Genomic DNA, 21,607 nt, shown 5'->3' with positions numbered 1-21,607 from the left:
ACCCCTTGCCCATTTTTATGGGCTGGACAGCAGCTGGGCAGCGGAGGTGCAGGTTCAAGAGTGACCAGCCCTGGCCGGTTCCTAATTACCCCAGGCGGGGCGGACATCTGCCAGACTGGGAACAAAGTGTCCTGGCCGCAGGGCTTTGGGGTGGGGCCACATAAAGTCATCCGAACTCTTAACGCATGGGTTGGACTCCGAGAGGCCCAGGGCCTGGATCCCTGAGCCTCCATCTCTCACACACCGGGCTGTGAATTTGAGGGCTAGGATAGGGAAGCTGTTTGTGCCAGGCTGACAGTGCCCACGTTATAGGCGTGTCTGCGAAGGTTGAACAACTGTCCTGTATTTATGCCAAATGTGGGGACAAGTTTTTGTGTCCCCAAGCTTGTGTGTTCATGACACTGAGAGGGTCTGAGAGCTGAGGTGTGTGTATGGGGGGTATGCCTGCACACTGTAGTAAACGGGCATTGGGGAGAGGTGTCTTACTTATTGATGAGCAAATGCAGGTGAGTTTCATGAAGGGTGATGGGTGACCCTGTCTGGATATGCCTCTCAGGTCTGTGGGACTGTTGGGGAGGGATCGTTGTTGTATGAGTGTGTCTTTGCAACACTGGTGGATCTAAGGGACCCCAGGAGCATGTGCAGCTGTGTAGAGGGCAAGCGTTCCCACATCTATTGTGTGACCACAAGTGTGTCTTTCTGCAAGGAAGATCCTGAATGTGTGTTACCACCCTCTGTGTGGTGGTGTGTAGCTGTGTGTGAAGGCTTTCTGGGCTCTGAATGGGGTCTGCGTTTGGCTGATTGTGTGACCTTGTGTGTCTTTGTTTCATGGTGTGATCAGGAGGGAATGCGGGACCCCTGGGTCCCTGCCCATGTGCTCCTGGGTGGCTGTTTGGTGGCTGAGAGCCGTGAGCCTGCTGGGTTAGTGTCCATCTGCCTTATACCTGAATGTTGGAGAAGGTAGAGAGAGGTGTGTCTTGTGTGACTTTGTGACAGTGCATACTGCCCTCTGGGTCACCGTGATTTTGGGTCAGTGTTGAGGGAAGCTGAATTCGTGCCTGGGTCTATGTACCGCATTTCCCCAAAAATAAGACCAGTTCTTACATTAATTTTCACTCCAAAAAAGACGCGTTAAGGCTTATGTTCAGGGGATGTCATCCTGAAAAATCATGCTAGGACTTATTTTCCGGTTAGGTCTTATTTTCAGGGAAACACAGTACATCTTTGTGACAGTGTATGATTACAGGTGACTGTGGAGTGACCCAGCCTCACTGAGCTCTGTGTGTGTCTGTGTGTGTGTGTGTGTCTGTGTGTGTGTGTGTGTGTGTGTGTGTGTGAGAGAGAGAGAGAGAGAGAGAGAGAGAGAGAGAGACTGAGAAGGACACAGTTCCTGCCCTCTCCCCCAGCTCTAGGTCCAAGATCCCTTGGACCTGCCAGTGACTGACTGGGAGAGAGAGTCCCAGGAGGAGCAAGAGAGGCCTGGGTGGATTTCTCCCCCTGCTCCAGGTAACAAATTGTCCAGACTTCTCCAAAGTTCTGAGGCGGCAACCTAGGGGGGGGGCGGGCCAGGGAGGGACTGTCCACGCCCATTCCCCAGTCCCCTCCCACTCCGGGGTCTGGCTTCAGCTCCACCCAACTCTGAAGCCACCTGCCTGTCCTGTCCTTGTCCTCGAGTGTCCTGCATCCACCGTCAGGTGAGAAGGGCCCAGGCATGGGTTTTTAGGGGACCCTGAGAATAGGTGGGCCTGCGAGCAGGAATCCTCAGGGTCTGGAGTGAAGAGCTCGGAAGCTGGAGGAGAATGGACAGGAAAGATCAAGGTGGACCCAGGAGAAGGGGAAGGGCAATTAAGTGGGGAGGGTGGATAGACTGGGGCAGCCGTGCAGGAGAGGGGGCCAGTCTGAGGTGTGTGTGTGGGTGGGGGGGGTGCTACAGGAGGGAACCTGGAAGCCAGGAGGTTAAGGACAGGGCTTCAGAGGGCAGATACGGGGAGCTAGGGAAGGGGGGGCAGAGATGAGATCTGAGAGAAGGGAATGGGGGGGCAGTCCGAGCCCTGAGAACCTAGAAACCGAGGTGCTGGGGACTCAGGAAGTGGGGGAGGCTGTAGATGGAGCCCAGGTAATGGGGATGGGATCAGGTAGACCCATCTCGGTTGACCCAAGGCTTTTGGGGGTGGGGGCTGGTGAGAGGACCTGGGGAGGTAGGCACAAGACGGTGGTGTGGGGGTGGGACCGAGTCCAGGGAAGGGTGTGGCCTGCGAGAGGGGTCTTGGGAGGACTGGCAGCTAGATACCGGACTGAACAGAGCTGGGAGTAGAAGACGGAGGAGATAGCCGGGCGCGGAAGGGGACGCTGAGCTGAGTCACCTCGTACCTCTCCACCCGCTCCCGCAGCCCCCAGCCCGTCTTCCTCCCGGCTCCCGGTTCCTCGGCCCACAGGTGGGGATCGGTCCAACCCCATCTCCTTTGGCGGGACTGGCCCGGCGCCGGGATGACCGTCACGTACACAGCCCGCGTGGCCAACGCGCGCTTTGGCGGCTTCTCGCAGCTGCTACTGCTGTGGCGCGGGAGCATCTACAAACTTTTGTGGCGGGAGCTGCTCTGTTTCCTCGGGCTCTACATGGCGCTGAGTTCCACCTATCGGTGAGGTGGCCTGGGGTGGGCGTGCCGGCCAGAGAGGGCTGCGAAGGGGCCCGGGGGTGCCCGGGGCAGAGCGCGAGAAGAGAGGTCGGCAGCTGCGGAGGGAGCTCGCCTGTGACCCCGCGCCCCTCCCTTGCAGCTTCGTGCTGACCGAAGGGCAGAAGCGCTACTTCGAGAAGCTCGTCATTTACTGCGACCAGTACGCCAGTCTCATCCCGGTCTCATTCGTGCTCGGTGTGTCTGAGCTCCTGAGTTCCCCATCCCCTGATCCAGAGAAACCTTTCCATTCATGGCTTTTGGAGACGTCCCCATTCCTGCCCCTCTGAGATCCCCCTCAAATCCAACCCCACAGACCCCCATTTTTGCGTTCTTTATGCCAGGTATGGCCCCCATTCCCAAGACCTTGGATATCACCTGGTCACAGTGCCCCCATGAGAGCTCCATGTCACTCATATGCTTATCCCTGGTCAACTCAGAGACTCCCATCTGTGTAAGATTACCAGTGCCCCCCTTCCTATGTCCTGGGCCCCAGGGACCTCCTAGACTCTATCCTCTCAAGTCCAGCCTGGGGAGTATTTCTTTGACAAGTCCTGGCCCCCAGCCTCCTTCCCACTGTTCTCTGCTCACATGGATGGGGTGACCAGCCTGGCCGGGCTCCTTGACGTAGACCCTATGGCCAAGCCCTGCAAACATCCCTGGCTCACGGGCTCCCTGTGGCCTAGGTGAAAACCTGCCTACCGGCCCTGTGTCTCTGCCTCCATACTGGGATCCCAATCCCCCCGTCCCAGGGAACTCCCAAAAAGCCAGAGTGACCCAGCCTGCTCCAGCCACTCTGACCTTAGGACTGAAACTTCAAATTCCAAGCTCAGGTGGCCCCGCGTGGTCAGGGCGACCAGCCTGCCTGGTGTCCCTGATGCAGACGCTATGTCACTCCTCTCTCTTCCTTCTCACCACCTGGGCCCCCAAACCCCTGGTTCTCGTCTCCCCAGAGCCCCCACTCAGCCGTTCCCGGCTCTCCCGCAGGCTTCTATGTGAATCTGGTGGTGCACCGTTGGTGGAACCAGTACCTCTGCATGCCTCTGCCCGACGCGCTCATGTGCATAGTGTCGGGCACCGTGCACGGGCGCGACGAGCGCGGCCGCCTCTACCGGCGCACGCTCATGCGCTACGCAGGGCTCTCAGCTGTGCTCATCCTGCGCTCTGTCAGCACTGCAGTCTTCAAGCGCTTCCCTACCATAGACCACGTGGTTGAGGCTGGTGAGACTCGGGCCGGAAGCGGGGGCAGTGCCCACACGGAGGGCGGGGCGAGTGACCACCCCCGCCCCCCGCAAGGACGGGAGGGCGGGGCAAATGATTCTGGACTTCGCCCCTCTAGGGTTTATGACCCGCGAGGAGCGCAAGAAGTTCGAGAACTTGAACTCGCCCTACAACAAGTATTGGGTGCCCTGCGTCTGGTTCTCCAACTTGGCGGCACAGGCCCGGCGTGAGGGCCGCATCCGTGACAACAGCGCCCTTAAACTGCTGCTCGAGGTGGGCTCGCCAGCTGGTCATTAATACAAAATACCAGGGAAAGTACCGACTGCCCTGGAATTGTGTCAAACAGCAGTCTGCCACACGCCTCCCACAAGGGCGATTCCAAACATCTTTACCCAGCAGCCCCCAGGTGCACATTTATGTGTCGGGGGCCTGCACCTCAGGTGTACACTCACCACTAACTACTCTCCCTGGAGCCCTCAGAAGTACATGCCACCTCCCACCAGGTCACCACTCACCTCCATCCCAAGTACCCACACTTACTCCCTACGTGTGAGCTCACAAGTCAGGCCCCCTCAATGACGGTATCCACTCTCAGGAGCTGACTGTGTTTCGGGGCAAGTGTTCGATGCTGTTTCACTACGACTGGATCAGCGTACCCCTCGTCTACACTCAGGTAAACCCTCTGTGCCTCCATTTATATCCAGTGTCACGCGCTGGTCTCAAGGGGAAACTGAGGATCAGCTAAGACCCCATCACAGTGACGCCTGATCCTAGCCCTGGTCTCTCCACGACCCCATCTGGCCGGGACAGCCCTGACATGGCGGACGGCCCACCTCCAGGTGGTGACCATCGCCGTGTACAGTTACTTCCTGGCCTGCCTTATCGGTCGTCAGTTCCTAGACCCTGCGCAGGGCTACAAAGACCACAATCTTGACCTGTTCGTTCCAGTCTTCACTCTGCTGCAGTTCTTCTTCTACGCCGGCTGGCTCAAGGTGGGTGGGACCCCTGAGGCCCGGACTCCAGGTGGTAGGCGGCAGGGGTCTCCGCCTACCTACCCCCTCCCCTCTCAGGTAGCCGAGCAGCTCATCAACCCCTTTGGAGAGGACGACGATGACTTTGAGACCAACTTTTTGATCGACCGAAACTTCCAGGTGAGACTCCCTAGCGACCATCCCTGGGCTCCCACAGTGGCCAGAGCCCCACCCCCGCCAAGACTTGCCCAGACCTGGCCTCTGAACCATCCTTCTCTCTTTGGTACCACATTCCTACCCATCCTGAGGGGTCCATCCTGCGGTGCCCATGCTTTGTCATCCCCCAACTTAGTCCCGTGTCTGCGCCCGCAGGTGTCAATGCTGGCCGTGGATGAGATGTACGACGACCTAGCCATGCTGGAGAAGGATCTGTACTGGGACGCGGCTGAGGCTCGTGCCCCCTACACAGCAGCCACCGCCTTCCAGAGGCTGCAGCCCTCTTTCCTGGGCTCCACCTTTGACATCACGTGAGCCAGCAGGGTGGGCCGGGCCTCATGGGGAGGAGGCTTATGGCTCTGCCCTGAGTGTCTGATTGAAGGGTATTTAGGGTGTGGCTAAGGGCTAAACTCTGGAGATTCAGAGCTAAGAGTTAAATAAAGTCTACGAGGACAAGGGCTGGGGTCAAGATCTAGGACCAGGCCACGAACTGGGAGCAGAGCTAAGGGCTAAGGTGTATGAGGACTGGACTGGTGGCTAGAGGCGATACCAAAGGAAACACAGCAGAAAAACAACTGAAGCTGTGAGGCCTAAGTTTGAGCAGAGCCTGGGCCAGAGGATAAGGCCAGGTTTTCAGGTGAGGGGCCAAGGTCTTTTGGTATAAGTGTGACAAAGGGGTGGGTGGAGCCAGGAAAAGCTGAGGGCTTAGGTCCCAGCTCTGTAACCAAGGAGAGGGTCGAGATCGCAGTGCTGTCCCACTGTCCATCCCACAGGTTGGCCAAGGAGGACATGCAGTTCCAGCGGCCAGATGGCGTGGACGTGCCGCTGGGCGAGGCCCAGGGCGACTTCTTGCAGCGCCTCCTGCCTGCAGGCCCAGGCATGGCCGCAGGAGGCCTGCTAGGCCGGCGCCTGTCCTTGCTGCGCCGCAAGAACAGCTGCGTGTCGGAGGCGTCCACTGCTGCCAGCTGCGCGTGCGCGGGCGCTCCAGACACCGCAGCCCTGGAGTGCGGCTGCGGGGACCTGCTGCTCGACCCGGGCCTGAGGGAACCAGAACCCGAGCCCCTCACTGGGCCCGAGCCCTCCGCCACGGGGCCTGTCGCCGAGCCCTTCACCACAGTGTCCATGCCCACGTACCGGGGACCGGCTCCACCCTGGCTGCCCAGCCCCATTGGCGAAGAGGAAGAGAGTCTCACCTGAGACCCTGGGGCCCAGGATTGCCAAGGACAGGGAGCCAAGACCCGCACCACAGGCAGGCACCAGTCTGGGCCTTCATAAGCCAGGCGTGGACTCCTCCTGTCCGCTTTTGACCAATTCCGGCCTTCACGTCTGGCATAAGGGCTTGGAGCGCCTGTGGGCTAGGCCCTGGGCTAAGCACAGGGGATTCTTCCAGCTGCTTTGAGCAGCTTATCCTTCCCACTAGCTCTACTTCCCACTGTCCACTGCCTGAGAGTGTGTCCTCTATCAGTGTGTCCCGCCTTTATTGCTGGAGATGTGAGTGCCTACCTTTCTGAGTTGTCAGGATGGGATGAAATGATGGCTTTAAAGTGTTTGATACATAACAGTTGCTCAATAAAATGTTAGTGGTTCCTACTCAAATGTTATTAGCCTGACTTCCTGTCAGGCATTATGCTATCGGATTTGAGAATTTTTCCAGGTTATTTGATGATGCCCTGCTCATTTCCTCCCAAACTCTGTACTCCGAAATGGCCCCATCAGTGCATACAGCTATATTCATTCATTACTGTACTAGCCATAGTCCCAGGACCAAGGTTTCCTCCTGCCAACCTTGATTTATGATTCTGCAAGCAACCTCTCCACCCCACGTCCCTGAATTCTCAGATACCCTTTCAGTGCTCTTAATTCAGTATGTCAATGACTCCTATATTTAGAAGTCCAGCTACCATCCTTCCCATCTCTACACCCATAGCACCAATTGTCTGCTCAGTGGCTCCATGTGGGGATCTCCTAGGCATCTCAGACATAACATGCCCCTGACCCAGCTCCCTATCAACTCTCCAACCTCTGTCTGTCGGCTTTGTCCTCCCAGATGATGAGACCAAAACCTGTAGTCATCTATAAATCCTTTCTCTCACCCCCCTTCACATCAACCCAGCAGCAAATCCCATCAGCTTGGTCATCAAATTGTACCCCAAATCCAACCATTTCCCTTTCTTGCAGGGCCCCCACCATGGCTGAGCCCCCACTATCATGCACCTACAAGCTGGACTAGTGCCCTCTGCCTTGGTCTCCCAGATCTGGCCCTAACCGCCCCGCCCCCCGCCCCAGTCAGTTCCTCCCACAGCAGCAAAGGGAGCCTGAATCAGGTAACGTCCGTCCTTTCCTTAGAACTCTCCATGACTCCCACCTAACTTAGAATAAAAGCTAAAGTCTTCCCGCAGCCCACGAGGCCCTGAACAATCTCCCTCCCCTCGTCTCCTCTTTCCCCTCACTCACTCCACACTGTCCCTCTAACTCACTAAGCAAGATCTCATCTCAGGACCTTTGCACATGCTGTTGCCTCTGGCTAGATTGCTCTTCCTCAGTTACTTACATGGCTCCTCCCACACATCCTTCAGGTCTCCGCTTAAATTATGTCATTTCCTCGGTGAGGCCTCGTTTGCTGGGCTTTTATTAAAAATCACCACTTCCTAAATCTACCTCCTGCATCTCCATCACTTTTGTCTGCTTTATTTTTCTCCATAGCCCTTCTCACATCAGACTTTTATCTATTTTGTTTATTGTCTATCTCGCTTCATTGGAAATAACAGCTTCATAAGGCAAAGATTTTTGTCTGAAATTTCTTCAAAACCTACCACACATGTAGTTACACAAACGCAAATATGAATCTCACCTCCCACTAGGTGCTATCAGTCACTCACACTTTAGTAAGAACACAAGTCAGTCCTTTTTAAAATGCAGTCGCCTGAGTCCTCTCACCCTCACCTCAGTCCCAGAATCCAGCCATGGCAGATTAAAAGTCTTTATTATTTTTCTTCTCAAATATAAAATCACTTCCTGCCCTGGCAGCTCATTAACACCAGGGAGAATATCAAGGATAAGAATCACATTGCTAAAAAGAACAGACCCATACCTGCCTCCCACCCTGTCCTGCACTCTTGTCCCATCTGGGAAAGCAAAAGGCAGAAGTCATGACCTCAAGGCCCTCAAGCAGCTGACCCAGGCATGATGCTGGGCCCTCGGTGAGTTGGGGGAATCCAGGGTGAATTAAGCCCTGACTGGCGGGGCAGGATCCTGAAGTCCATCAGTGCTTGTCAGTGGAGCGCATGTTCAGGGATGCTAAGCGTCCCAGGGGTCCACGGCGAGCATTGGTGGCCAGCCGCTGCTGTGCCAGGAATGACTGAGCATGGGCAGGCGCTCGTTCTTCCCCGGCTCGCTGCTGCAAGGCCATGCCCTGGAGGGAAGGGGTGTGGTTGGCATCAGGTGAGCCCATGGGACGTCCCCAACACTCCAGCCATGGTGCTGGTACACTCACCATGTTATACCAGGCACTGATGAGCAGCTTTTCTTCCTGCTCCCGCTGACTTCGATTCTTCTCAAAGTCCATCTGCCAAGGAGGCAATAGTCAAGGGCCTGGATATGCTGGGGGCAGTGAGAAGGGATGAGGGCACCCACCTCCAGGTGCCGGATTCGGACTTCCCGTTCCCGGAGCTGTGTCCTCAAGGTACGGAGTTCCGGGGGTGCCCCCTCAGGTGGCCGCTGCTTGGGTTCCAGGGTCTGTATGACCTAGGGGTTGGGGAAGACACAGCCAGGGTGACCTTGGCCTCACAGGCTTTTCGATGCATTGGGATGCGTTAAGTGTGACAGCGCGTGTAGAAGTCTATGACTTCTACATGTAGAAGTGTATGTGATGGGATATGACAGACATGGGGTGGGGGTCAGAGATGTACAAACTGGTGTGAGGTGTGAGCCAATGGAAGGCAGCAACCCAGGTAGGAGGTCACCTAGCATTCTCACCGTGCGTGCCTTGTCCACATATCGGCGGTACCGTTCCTCCATGGCCCGCAAGTCTGCCTCCTTCTTCTGTAGGCTGTCCTGCAGTTCCTCGATACGTCGGGCTGCTGGGGGAACAAGGTGGCCCCTCAGCTCCATGCCGAGCTCAGGGCTTCCCTCACCTGCCTGGCCGCTGAGCCCTGCTCACTGTTGCCATCAGCAGGTGGCTCCAGCTCCTCAATGTACTCGCGCTTCCGCTGCAGCTCCAAATCTGCCTCGTGCAGCTTCTGCCTGTGGGCAGGGGACAGGCAGCAGCAGTAACCACGGCATTCCCAGCTGGCCATGAGTGCCCCTACCTGGCTGCAAAGATCTCTCTCTCTTCCTGCCCGACAAGCACAGGTGCTGTGTGCTCTGGCCCCACCACCTCCTCCGCAACAACCCTCCACACCCCTAGTCAGATGTGTGGGTCACCCCTGGATCAGCCTTCCATTTGTCCACTTCTCATTTCACAGCCCACATGCTGGTCCAGTCACCATCACCCCTCACCAGCCTCTTCTAGTCTCAACCCCTTAGTTCCATTCTCTACCCAGCAGCCAGTGATCTGTCCGGAATGCAAATCTCTTATAACAAAAGGAAAGGAAATGCAAGCTAGAAGTTGCACCCAGGTTCAGTGCCCTATGCCACCAGTAGCAAAAACGAAAAGATTTGATAACACTCCCTGTAGATGAGACTATTATTGTGCATTGAACGTGGAACATATATAACATTTAATAGTCACTAAAATTACAAAGGCATGTGCCTTCTGAGCAACCAATTCCACTTGTGATATATTTGCATACAAGTGAAATCATGCATGTGTAACGTTTTACTTTGTTGAGAAAGAATGAATTAAATACATTACGATATTCACAAAAAATGCCACAAGTTAGCCTTTCTGGACCAGAATTCTACAGAAGAATTAAGGACGTAACGCCTCTAGGTTTCCAGCCTCTATAATGAAATACTTTTCACTGTATAATTTGGCCTTATATTCCATCCTTGGCCAGAACCCAGAAAACCACCACCCAAATCATTTTCTGTAAAGCCTAGTTTCCCCACGGAACCCCAGTTGACACAGGCTGCTATGTTTATATAAAAAAGTGACTATTCATTTGGAAAAATTTTCCAGTCATCTTAAGTAGGAAAAGCAAAGTGCAGGCCAACACATAGTATTATGCTACCTCTTGTGTAAATAAGGAATGAGGATAAAAATCTATATTCATATTCATTTGTATTTGCTTTAAAAACTCTGGAGGTATTTCCATAATAAACTAATAAGAATGAGGGTGGAAATTCAATCAATTGGGGGAGTACACATTTTGGCGTTTAAACTATAAACACGATCGAATATTTAAAATAGTTTCTTTTTTAACAATGTAAAAAGTAAAAGGCGACTATCACTTTGTTACACTACCTTACTGAAATTCCCTCTGCGGCTCCCCATTGCTCTCCCAAAACAGTCCTTACTGCTTCCCTTGGCCTTTAAGACCCCACTAGATCTGAGCCTTTAGTCTGTATTTCTGCTGACTTTCTCTCCTCATAAATGACTCTCCATTGACACCCTGCATTCCCCACACCTTTGTCCCAGCACCCCCCCCCCAAGGAGTACCCTCCCTCTGGGACTCACAGATGTTCCTCTAGCTTCCTTTTCAGCAGGGTGGACTGAGAGAGAGAAGAGACATGGGGTGAGTGGGGGTCCAGAGTTGCCAACCCTTGGGGTAGGGGTGCCACCCTGGTCCAATGGTACTTACAATGGACTGTATGGGGCATCGGGCAGCAGTGGGGAAAGAGAAGAGGGTTACTGGGGGGCAGGAGGGAGGGCTAGGCAGGGAGGAGGCATCAGGTGGGCACTCACGTCCTCCGTCTTGCCCCCCAGCTCCTGCAGGGCCTTCTGTAGGTCCTCCACCTGGGCCCGCAGCTCTGACAGCTGCTGCTGGTTCAGCCTGAGAGGGTGGGCGGCCGCTCAGTGCCTGCACTTGCCCTCGGGGCCCCTCTCCAAGTGTGGAGGGCCCTCCCTCCACCCGGTCCTCACCGGTGCTGTGTCTCTAGCCTGTGGCGCGCACGGTTGGCCTCCTCCAGGTGGCGCTGCAGCTCCTCCTGCCGCTCCCGGTCCGCCGCCTCCTGCTGGCATAGGCGCTTGTTCTCCAGCTGAAGCTGCACGAGCGTCTCCCTGCGGACCCCGAGGGAGTAGAACGGCACTGGGGACCCATCACCCCGCAGGCCTGCCTGGGCTCAAGCAGGGGGACCGGGCAGAGGGGACTAGGAAAGGGACAGAGACCTGGAGAAGAGCCCAGACAGACCCTGGAGTAGGACTAGAGTCTGGTGGATTGGTATAGTCGTGGATGGAGAGCTGGGGGACCAAAGTGGGCGGGGCTGACCTGGACCTAGGTGTAGAGCCAGGCAAGGGCAGGGCTACAGGAGATGGTTTGAACACAGGGAAGGGGCTGCAGGAAAGCAACACACAGGAATGGGAAGAGCTGGGGTGGGAGAGTCCATCTGGCCAGGGCAAAGGGCACTGAACCTAGCAGGGGCTACACTGAGGACAGGGCTGTGCCCAGAGGGCAGAGTCCAATGTGAGAGGGGCTGGGGCGTAGGATTTTTGCATGGCTAGTGGATCCAGACAGATTGGACCTAATTATGCACTGAGGATGGATCCTGGTGAGGCAAGCCGCCAATAGGGCTAGAGCCCCAGCCAGGTAAGGCCAGAATGAGGAGTGGGTGGGCGTAGGAGCCCAGCTAGGACTTGGAAAACAAGCCAAGCAGGCTGGGCTATCGTAGGTGCCTGCACAGCGGGCAGGGCTGGGGGGAGGGGGAGAACTAGCAGGCCAGGATGGGGCCAAAGCTCTGAGTGACCCCAGAATACCTGAGCTCTGCAGGTAAGATCTCTGCTGCTAAGTTTTCCACAGCCGGTGAGGTGGGATCCAGTGAGGGGTCTGGAGAATGTGAGAAAAGTCTTTAGGTAGCTGCACAGCCCCCACTCCCATCCCAAGGGTCCTCTTTCCAAGAATCATCTTTGGGGGCTCAAATGCTGCCAAAGGTCTGGCTAGGCACAAGCCCCATACCCGGCTTGACAAGGAGCTGTGATGCTTGGCCCCACCCTGAGCTCAGGAGTACAGCTCCTGCTTTCTGTCAGCCTTTGTCACCTCTTTCCCCTCTAGTGTCCCTCCAGCATGGCCTAGCTCTTCCCCTATCCTAGACAAGACCTGGGACACTGCCTTTTCTGCCTGCACTAATAGCGCCCCTGACCACGCCTGCACTGCAGGATCCCGGAATGGACCCCAAACTCACCGGCCTGGGTGGGGCCCCGAGGCTGCAGCTGGGCGCAACGTAGCTCCTCATTGGCCTCCCGCAAGGAATCCCGCTCTGCCAACAGCCGCTGGAGGAACAGGGTGCAAGAGATGCCACTTGAGGCAGACTCAGCATCCAGGGGAGTAGGCTACCCCATGATGGGCAGCGTGGGGCTTGGGTGGTAGGACGTCAGCCTCACCTCCTTCTCCTTTGTCACAGACTCATACTTTTCCTCCAGATTTCGACACTCGAATAGCCATTTCTCGGCCTTCATGGCCTCCTCCTGCCGCTGGCCCTGCAGTTCCTGAACCTGAACAAAGGGGAGGGGTGAGAACGGCAGGGTGGGAACAAGCAGCAAGGACTGAGTACAAGGTGAAGGAAGGAAGCCAGAGGACACAACCTCAAAGAGGGGTGGGGCTTAAGAGAAGGGGCGGAGTTTAAAACCAAGCGATTAGCTGGCCTACCTAAAGGGCATGGCCTACATATAAAGAAGACAGCGCTCACCTCTGAGGGGCTCAGCACCCCACTGAAGGTCCCCAAAGAGAAGGGAGTGAGCCATGAGAGGCCCCCGCCCCAGCCCAGGTCCAGGCTCCCTGGCACCCCAGCCCCTGCACACCTGCCGCCGCTGCGCCTCTAGCTGGGTGCGCAGGGAACTAGCCCTGCGCAGCTCATCCTCCAGCTGCCGTGTGCGCTCTGCATGGCCAGCGTTGCGCTCCTCCAGCTGCCGCACCTGTCGCCGCAGCTCCCTGAGCTCCCCCAGGCGGCGCCGGCAGCTGCTCAGCGTGGCCTCCAGCTGCCCAGCACGCTCCGAGGACTGCCTAGGGGAGGGGGCAAGTGGGGAGAGGAGGCCTGGGTCTGCAGTCAGAGTTCACTTGGATGCAAGGGCCTCCGGACAGGTGTCATGTCAGCCTAGGAGCATTTGAGTTCAAGGTGATGGGTCTTGAAGGTCAGGGGTCAGCCCAGGCCTGGTGCTATTGGGGGTTATTAGGAGGAATAAAGGGAGCCCTAGGCATCAATGCATAGCTAAGGTCATAATCAGGGATGCTCAGGAATGTCGGTGTGGGGACACAGAATGGTTTTGGGGTTATAGGGGGAATGATGGAGGCCCAGAGGGATTGAGGAGCCTCCAAGGACACTTTGGAGTTGTGAGGTGGCTGTGGGATTGACAAGAGCACTGTGAGTGCAGGGGCCATGGTGGGGTCATGGGGGAGCTTTGGAGTCAGACCAGTATGGGGTCCTCAAATTTTAACATTACAGAGGTGCCATGGGGTCACAAGGGAGCCCTGTGAGGTTACAGAAGGCACAGTGAGCTAGAAGGGGTGAGTGCTATGGGGGCCCACTAAGCACGCTGGGGTTGTCAGAAGGTACAGTCATGTCATGGGGTACACAGTGGAATCATAAGGGACTGCAAGGTTATTGAATTATGGGGTCCTGGAGGGCACCATGGGATCCTGGGGCATAAAACCAAGAATGGTGCAGTGGGGTCTGGGGAGTATTGTGGGGGGCGCTGGGTTTGGTAGGGTCACAGGGATACTATGAGGTCTGGGCGATACAATGTAGGATAACAGGGGGACACTGGGGGGCCCTGGGGGACACCATGGACCCAGGGGCCTTGGTGATATTCAGAGGATGTGGTGGAGTCTAAAAAAGTGCAATAGGGTCCAGGATGGCATTGTAGAGTCTAGGGGGCATTGTAGGGGTCCACTGGGCATTTTGGGGTTACAGAGGTACTGTAGCATCAGAAGGGCACTCTGGCAATGGGGCATGTGGTGGAGACCCAGGGACCCACCACTCACCGCAGGTCGTCCATCTCATCCTTCAGGGCCTGCGCCTCCTGGGCCAGGCTGGTCAGCGCCTGGTTCCGCTGTTGCAACTCGGTGACCTCCCGTTCTAGCTCTGCGCAGTGCAGACGATCATCCTCCCTGCCGTTCTCCAGCCTGGCGGGTATTAGGGAGTCAACAAATGAGGGGGCTGCACTGCCCCAATCCCCTGATTGGCCTGGCCCTAGCCCCAGTTGCACACACCTGAAGTTCTCCTCTTGCAGCTGCTCCAGCTGGGACTGTAGCAGCAGCAGCTTCTTGGCAGTGAGGCCTGTGGCCCCCTCACCCTCGGACTGGCCTACCCGCTGCCGCAAAACTGCGTTCTCCTGCGCCAGGCTCTGCTTCTCCTCTGACAGGAGCACCAGCTGCAGGTAGGAGGTGCAGTGAGCTGGAGCTAGGAGGGGGGCTATGGAGGCAACCCTGCCCTGGGAGCAGCTGTGGTCCCCACACCTCGGCCCCACCTGCCGCTCCAGATCCAGACAGCGCTGTCGAAGCTCATCCCCCTCATCAGCCTCCTCACTCAGGAAGTAGTACCTGCGGGACTGATAGGGGAGGGGAAGGGGCAAGGAACTCAAGAATCCAGGGGAGGAGATTAGGGGAAGGAGGCTAGGATCTCTCGGGGCAGAGAGGAGGGAGCCAAGGAACTCTTAGGATCTAAGAGAGGGTTGGGACCCCAGGGGACTGGAGGAAGGTGATGAGGGAACCCTGGGTACCTGGCAAGGCAAGAGGCTAGGACCCTGCAGGAAGGGAGTGGTTTACAGGCATAAGGACAAGTCCCTCCTCCTTAGACAGCCCTGAAAATTAGTAATGGGCTTCGGACCCTAACCAGGTCCCCTACTCCTTACCTGGTTGTCAAAGTTCCCATATGTCTCCGGCGACAAGGCATCAGAGGTGTCTTTCGTCATGAGCTAGAAGGAGGTGGGGTGGCACTGAGATGGTCTGGGCTCTCTGAGGGCAGCCTTCAAGGCTTCTACAATCCAGCCTGAGAACCTGTTCATCCTCCTGTCTCCAAAGCCATTTCTCCCCTATAGCCCCGGAATGGAGTCTGCCCTCCTGCTGTGCGTCCAGCACACATGGAGGCCTGGTCCTTTGACAGAGCTGGGAGGAGCTGGCAGACACATGAGACAGGGAAATCTGGCCAGCTAAGTTCCAGACAGAGCCCAGGCCTTACCAGGGTAAAGCCTGTGCCCAGTTGCCTCTGCCCTGGAGATGTCCCCTCCCCTGCAGCTCCTTGCCACATTGGGCACCCCCACCTACCTCCTGGATGGCTTCCATCACCACATGTTGAACTGATTCCTCCAGTGTCATGATTTTCTGGATGTGCTCTGGGGATCAAGGTCGGGGAGACTGAGACTTGGGGAGGAGGATTTCCTCAGATCTTCCCCTGTGAACCCCCTCACCTCCCATACCCTGCTTTTTCTCGCAACTGATGGCACAGCCCAGCACCAGCTGAAGCAGCTTGCCGAGCTCTCCAGGGTCTGAAAACTCGCCAATGAGGCTCACGTCTGGGAGGTGCTGCTCCGAAATGGGATGCCCTAGGACCTGAAGATGGGTGGGAGGAGGGGTGGGTAGGTGGGTGTCAGGGGCCCACAGACTCTCCTTCTCCTCCTCCTCCTCCCAGTGCAACCCCTTAAATCCTTTTACAGTTACTCACATCCTGGGAATACTCCACAAGACTCTGTAAGATCATCTTCAGATTGCTGACCTGAGGAGAGACAAGGAGTTGTGTCCAGAGTCCCCGAGCCCCCCAGAAGGGGCCAGGCAGCCCTCACTCTGAATCTATCTACCCCATCCTTTTATTGTCCACCTCCCTTGCCAATCCCTGGTTGCCTCATCTTGTTTGGCCCCATTCTCTGTCTGAACGTCCTCTCTCCTGGCCTAATCTGTTTGGCTGCCTGCCCTTTTTGTCCACCTGCTCATCTTGTTCACATGTCCCCAGAATCCAATCACTTCTCACCACCTGCCCTACCACCCTTTGGCCCTAGCCACTGTCATCTCTCCCCAATCTCAGCTCCCACTCTTGCTGCCTACCCTTCATTCCTCTCCAAGTAGACAGGGGGAGCTTTTTCAAGCCCAAGTCTTTCCTCTGCTAAAACCTTTCCTTGACTTTGCACAGCACTTAAAATAGAATCCACCTCCCTGCTGGTGCCTGCCAGGCCCCTGATGACCTCATCTACCATTCCTAACCCCCTTGCTTTCTGTTCTGACCTCTCTCATTTCTTGATCACACCAAGCTTATTCCCAGCTCAGGGCCTTTGTATTTGCTGTTCCCTGTGCCTGGAATACCGTTCCTCCAAATCTCACATGCATATCAGCCCATCTGGCGTAACCACCCACCAATCCTCAGTTGCTCTCTCTCATGGCCCAGCTTTTATTGTCTTCATATAATTTACTTCATATAATGTTGGAAGTCAACATTTGTTTGTGCATACAGGTTTTTGTCTGTGTTACTCCTTGCTGCACGCCCAGGGCTGCTTGACAAATGAATGAAAGAATAGTTGGCTGATCACCAAACATCTATCCCTCTTCCTGGCCAGGTCTGTCTGTCCATTACCCAGATCACAAGTGTAGCTGACCCATCATCCAGAACATGTCTAGCTGACCCTTCCCTAATCATCTCTTCACCAGTCTGTCCCCAGTAGAGTCCACCTGTCACCTTCAACCTCCAGTTGGGACCTGCGTCCTCTGAGATGCGCTGGAGCCATGCCTCGTTGAACCAGGAAGAATCTCTGAGGGTGAAAAGGTGGGATGAGCTGCTGGGGGACCCTTTTGGGACCCTCCCCTCAGCCCCACTCACATCTGGTTCAGCACATAGGCTATGGCCAGGCCACCGCTCAGCTCCTGGGGGCTGGTACAAGGAGACGGGATGTGGAACGTCTGCAACTGTGGGGAAGAGGAAAGAGCAATGGGCAGAGTCAGGACTTGGGACCACTGAGCCACTACCCTTTTCTAGACTTTTCCTGTCACCAGGAACTTCACTCGGTAGGACTGGGGCTGGCCCGTTGCTACAGCAAGCCAGCTCCGTGGGGGAGTGGCCTTTGCTCACCTGGGACCTGAGGGGGCGTGGCCTCACTTCACCTCTATCCCACAAACCCCGCGCGACCAGGCCAGGAACCTAATCACCTGGTCCCCAAAGGCCTTGCGTCAACAGGCCAGCTCACCTGTGCCCTTGCCCCACGTGACCCAGCCACAAAGGGGCGGGGTCTCACCTGTTCTTTCCACACAGGCCTGCCACGTGATGGGGGCGGGTGCTCAGGCCAGAGTCCAACGGCCCCGCCGGCCAACGACCCCCTTCCTCCTCCCAGCCCCAGGACCGAAAAGTGGACCGAGCCAAGGCCAGGACTCCTGGGCGAAAAAGAGTGGGCACACACCTGTCCCTGGCCCCGCCCCCAACCTACCCAGGTGAGCAGAGACCCGCATAGCTCGGCCTTGTCCACGCTCATGGCTCCCGATCAGATTCGACCACAGTCGCGGAGCCCCGCCACCGCAGCCGCCTTACGATCCGCCACCAGCGAGAGCCCGCAGCTGCGACCTCCCGCTCGGCCTAGAGCGCCGCCCCGCGCCCGCCCCCTAGGGCAGGCCCCGCCCAGGTCACGTGGTCTCCTCCGGGCGCCTGCTCAGGCCTCCAGTGCTGCCATCTTGGATCCGGGCAGCATTCGGGTGCTCGCCCTGCAGCTAGGGGTCAGTCTGGGCCAGCCTTGCGCATCCCTCTTCCCCCCGCTCTTTGTGGGTAGGGGAGACCTCATGATCGTTCCTCAGCATCCTAGACGGAACTACCCCACCCGGTTATACAGGCGCATTCACGTACCTTCCCTTCGGTGAAAGAAATTCTGCTGTATGGCTACCTTATGATCGGAGCCTTTATCTGGGGGAGGGGCAGGCCCTAATACATTCTATGGACTTAAGAGGGGTGATTCCAAAGGATTCTTCCTGACGGAGGTGATTTGGGAGTCTTGCCCCGGGGTAAATAAGGGGTCATGGATGTGGTCCTAGGTTGAGGGCAAGATGATTCAGCCAGACACACACGTCCTGGGTGATAGACACACTTACCCACCCTGGATCCGTCCTCCACTGAACTTTCATTGTGCTTTATCTCCCCGAACCCGGAGCCAGAGTCCTCAGGTCTCAGAACTCAGGACCAGGTCCCCGCGGCCCAGCAGGGGGCGCTCGGACCGCAAGAACGCGCGTGGCCTAGTGCGAAGCGAATGTATCCAGTCTAAGATTCCACCCGGGTGATGGAGGGGCTCAAAGGAAAATGATAACAAGAGCAGTTAAACAATAACGTCGCAGTCACCTTTTATTGAGTGCCTACAGTATGCAGTCATTGCGCTAAGCGATTTAAATACATAGGCGGTTGAAATCTCCCCAGGACTATTTTGTGCATATACACCATTAAAAAAAAAAAAATCTCCCCAGGACTCAAGTGTTTTAATTCCCGGCTCGCAGGCGAGGAAGCAGAGGTTCTGGGTGGACCCGGCTTTAGAGTGAGGGGGTCAAACCCGGGCCAGCGCCCTTTGATGCTTGAGTTCCCCGGCAGCCCCTCCCCCAGGTGAGGGCGACGTAATGAGATTATTAGCAGTACCAGGAGGGGGGCGGGCTCTGCCTTGGGGGTGAGTCTAGGTCTGAGGGGAGGGGCGCTGCTCCCTCCAACCCAGAGTCTGTCTCCTGCGACCCTGCCCCAGAGCAGGTTAGGCAGTAGGACAGTACCAAGCCACTTCTCAAGAACAGAGTCACTCTACCACCAAACACGCGGTTACAATCCACTCAGATGCGCAGCCGCACGCACGCACGCACGTGGGGGCCTCGGAGGCTTGTCTACACCCTCACATCCCCTTCCCACGTTGTTTTCAGCCTCTAGCCCCTGGGAGCTGGGTGGGAGGAGAGACTAAAAGGGAAGGGGACAAGGGCCGACCGGTAGTGCTGGCTTCCGGACTGGGTTGCCTTCCGGCGGGCGGACGTGGAAACCATTGCCGCTGGCTCCCCAATCCCGCGTCCACCGGAGGAGAGGGTGCTGCCAATAAGGGGAAACGGGGCCACCCTGGTCCTAGGTAGAAGTGGAAGGTGAGCCAGGAACTAGGGCTGTACCTGAACAAGGTGTGTGTGTGGGGAGTAATATTTGTTAGAGGGCCTAGTTGCCCAATGTTGGAGGATATGCTAGGATCACCAAACATTTGGAGTGGGGTCCCCAGTGTTTGCAAAAGCCTCAGGGATCCTGATGATTAGGAGGAATCTGGAAATCCAAATATTGGCAACATAGACATGAATTGTTCTATTGCTGATGTGACATTACGGGCATTCTAGATATGCGGTTATTCGAATCCCCATGTTTAAGGAAAGGTCCGTGTGCCATCAGTTTGGGGGAGAAGCCACACCCTCCATTTGAGGCGTCAGGAATCTCATGTTTGGAGTGAAAAGGAACTCCTGTTTTGGCAGAGAAGAGTAGTAATCTCTATTATGGGATGCAGGGAGTCACACTATTGGGGATCCAGGTACCTTCAATTCAATGAAAGGGGTCACAAGCCCTCATTTCGGGGCAGGGATCCTATATTTGGGGAAAGGATGCAAACTCCCATTTTCAGTGAAGGGAGCCACAAATTTGGGGGATGGTCTAGAGGCGCTCATTTTGTTGGGACAGAGAGGGCAGGTCTGAGCCAGCAGTCCCCAGCTGATTTGGGGACCCCACCCCCTCCTGTTTCCAGGAACAGTTGGGCCCAGCCTGGGTAGTATTGCTGGGAAGTGGGTGACTCAACCCCTCCCTGTGGCCACAGCTGGACCCCCGCCCGCACCCTCTGGCCTTCACATCTGGGCAGAGACCCAGTCATGAGGACTGGGATGGGGACCCTGGGTTCACACAGTTGGAGGATGGATGCCCCTCCCCCAGGGCTGACCACAGCCATAGGGTAGACACCATGCCACATACAGGCCCTCTGCACTTCAGACACCAACATCCTTCCAGGAACACCCATCCTATACACCTCCCTTTGTCTGTCTGAGTCCTTATGAAGTGTGCTCACATTTGTCTGATTGAGTGTGCATAGGTGTGTATGTCTGTATCCACCAGTCTTGGTGTGTCTTGGAGCCCTGGGACTTTAGGCAACAGACTATGTGTGACTTGGTGGTGTGTGGGTGGGGGGCTGTCAGGGACTGGGGCACATGCTCTCTATTTAAGACCTTGCTTTATGTTTACCGTGTTTCCGGGAAAATAAGACCTAGCCGGACAATCAGCTCTAATGCGTCTTTTGGAGCAAAAATTAATATAAGACCCGGTCTCATCGGGGAAACACGGTATATTCGTTATTCTTTGTTAGAAGTGTGACAATCAGCACCTCAGTGTGGCTTTAGGTTGTGTTTCTGTGTGACTGTCCTTTCTCTCCATCATGTGTCTTTCTGTGACAGTGTAACCCTGTCATGTGTGTCCTTGGTTTCTCCATGTACCCTTGACAATATGAATGTCCCTGTTTGTGGCTTTTGGGTTTGTCTCTGTGACCCTAGTTTACTTCACGCGAATCTTTTGTGATGACCATATCACAGCATGACTATCATGTGTCTTGATGTCCGAGACTTTGTCTTACTTTGTCTTGATGGTGATGGTGTGACTTTATCGGAGTGTTTGTGTATGCCACCTGTATATGAAGATGGCCCTGTCTGTGTCCCTACCACAAACGGTGTGTGATGGGTGCGTCTGTGTAACTGTGCCTCCGTATGCGTCCAAGTGACCCTGTCTGCGTTCGCTGCAGAACTGGCTGGACTAGTGAAGTTTTGTGCCATTGTGCAAGGGTATCCTGTGTCCATGTGAAACTCGGTTGGAGAGTTTGTGACATTGTAGGAGGGTGCCAAGGTCACAGGGGGCAGAGTACTCAACAGAGGTAGTAACTGTGCAGGGATGTTAGTTGCCCTGGAACTTGCTGCTCTATGCTGGAAGGGCCCCTCCCCGCGCTGCGGGGGCGCGTGCGTCGTGCGTGACGTGAGACACGACGGGGGTCACTGCGTGCGTGGAGCCCGACGCGGTCGTGCGTGCGAGCGCGGGGAACAGGGGATGGGCTAGCTGCATGCGCGCGTGCGTGGGCGGCCGCGGGGGCGGAGCGCGCGAGGGCGCGTGGTGCACAGCCCCGCCCCACCCAGGCCTTGGAGCGCGGGTGAAACCCGGAGGGGGGCTGCCGTTAACCCCTTCCTGTCCGACCTGAAACTCTTGGCCCGTAGATGCTGCGCGCGGGGGCTTCCCCGGCGCCTGGGGGCCGTCCCTGCCAGGGAAGGAACTCCCCCATCGAACCGAGAGACCCCCCAGTTACCATGGGAACCAGGGCTTCCCGAGTGCCTCCTCCCCTCCTCTCCAGATCTTCCTCCAGCTCCGTCGTCTGCAATGCGCTTCCCTCTCCCGGTCTCCGGGGAAGAGGGCTGGGGTTAGCGAGGCCGGGGTGTGCGTGACTCA

General features: G+C 56.4%; 2 protein-coding genes across 7 annotated transcripts; one reads left to right on the top strand and one right to left on the bottom strand.

Moving 5' to 3' along the window:
• The first annotated feature begins 279 nt into the window (after positions 1–279).
• On the top strand, positions 280–6,636 carry BEST2 (bestrophin 2). 2 transcript variants are annotated; one of them, XM_033134573.1, is made up of 11 exons: positions 280–506; positions 1,407–1,506; positions 2,391–2,639; positions 2,776–2,870; positions 3,660–3,893; positions 4,012–4,166; positions 4,489–4,566; positions 4,733–4,885; positions 4,964–5,044; positions 5,237–5,391; positions 5,854–6,636. In XM_033134573.1, exons 3-11 carry the CDS (start codon positions 2,488–2,490, stop codon positions 6,275–6,277), a joined length of 1,527 nt encoding a protein of 508 aa, XP_032990464.1. In that variant the 5' UTR covers positions 280–506; positions 1,407–1,506; positions 2,391–2,487; the 3' UTR covers positions 6,278–6,636. The 2 variants fall into 2 exon arrangements, with proteins under 2 accessions (XP_032990464.1, XP_032990463.1); XM_033134572.1 differs by lacking the exons at positions 280–506; positions 1,407–1,506 and adding an exon at positions 1,630–1,694.
• A 1,410-nt stretch (positions 6,637–8,046) lies between these two features.
• On the bottom strand, positions 8,047–17,951 carry HOOK2 (hook microtubule tethering protein 2). 5 transcript variants are annotated; one of them, XM_033135102.1, is made up of 23 exons: positions 17,577–17,951; positions 16,976–17,061; positions 16,835–16,907; positions 15,833–15,883; positions 15,588–15,720; positions 15,436–15,503; positions 15,024–15,086; positions 14,640–14,720; positions 14,383–14,543; positions 14,155–14,295; positions 12,975–13,176; positions 12,558–12,668; positions 12,359–12,446; positions 11,934–12,003; positions 11,103–11,240; positions 10,926–11,013; positions 10,822–10,827; positions 10,698–10,732; positions 9,240–9,322; positions 9,056–9,159; positions 8,714–8,824; positions 8,574–8,645; positions 8,047–8,492 (listed from the first exon to the last, which is right to left on the bottom strand). In XM_033135102.1, the coding sequence occupies exons 1-23, from the start codon at positions 17,619–17,621 to the stop codon at positions 8,343–8,345; spliced, it is 2,160 nt and encodes a 719-aa protein (XP_032990993.1). In that variant the 5' UTR covers positions 17,622–17,951; the 3' UTR covers positions 8,047–8,342. The 5 variants fall into 5 exon arrangements, with proteins under 5 accessions (XP_032990993.1, XP_032990994.1, XP_032990996.1 ...); XM_033135103.1 differs by having other exon boundaries at positions 9,056–9,156; positions 17,577–17,621; XM_033135105.1 differs by lacking the exon at positions 10,822–10,827 and having other exon boundaries at positions 9,056–9,156; positions 17,577–17,621.
• Between the last annotated feature and the right edge of the window lie 3,656 nt (positions 17,952–21,607).

This window comes from Rhinolophus ferrumequinum, chromosome 18 (genome assembly GCF_004115265.2).
Source record: "Rhinolophus ferrumequinum isolate MPI-CBG mRhiFer1 chromosome 18, mRhiFer1_v1.p, whole genome shotgun sequence".
Lineage (NCBI taxonomy): Eukaryota > Metazoa > Chordata > Mammalia > Chiroptera > Rhinolophidae > Rhinolophus > Rhinolophus ferrumequinum.
This window is presented reverse-complemented; position numbering and strand designations above follow the sequence as displayed.

What these genes read in the sequence shown, in the direction of transcription:
- BEST2 (XM_033134573.1), top strand. Translation starts at nt 2,488, where the DNA reads ATGACCGTCACGTACACAGCCCGCGTGGCCAACGCGCGCTTTGGCGGC. An exon ending in CCCGGTCTCATTCGTGCTCG is followed by an intron (nt 2,871 to 3,659) that starts GTGTGTCTGAGC and finishes GCTCTCCCGCAG; the next exon opens with GCTTCTATGTGAATCTGGTG. An exon ending in GGCTCCACCTTTGACATCAC is followed by an intron (nt 5,392 to 5,853) that starts GTGAGCCAGCAG and finishes TCCATCCCACAG; the next exon opens with GTTGGCCAAGGAGGACATGC.
- HOOK2 (XM_033135102.1), bottom strand. Translation starts at nt 17,621, where the DNA reads ATGAGCGTGGACAAGGCCGAGCTATGCGGGTCTCTGCTCACCTGG. An exon ending in GCGGGTCTCTGCTCACCTGG is followed by an intron (nt 17,062 to 17,576) that starts GTAGGTTGGGGG and finishes TCTTCCCCACAG; the next exon opens with TTGCAGACGTTCCACATCCC. An exon ending in GCCACCTGCTGATGGCAACA is followed by an intron (nt 9,160 to 9,239) that starts GTGAGCAGGGCT and finishes TTGTTCCCCCAG; the next exon opens with CAGCCCGACGTATCGAGGAA.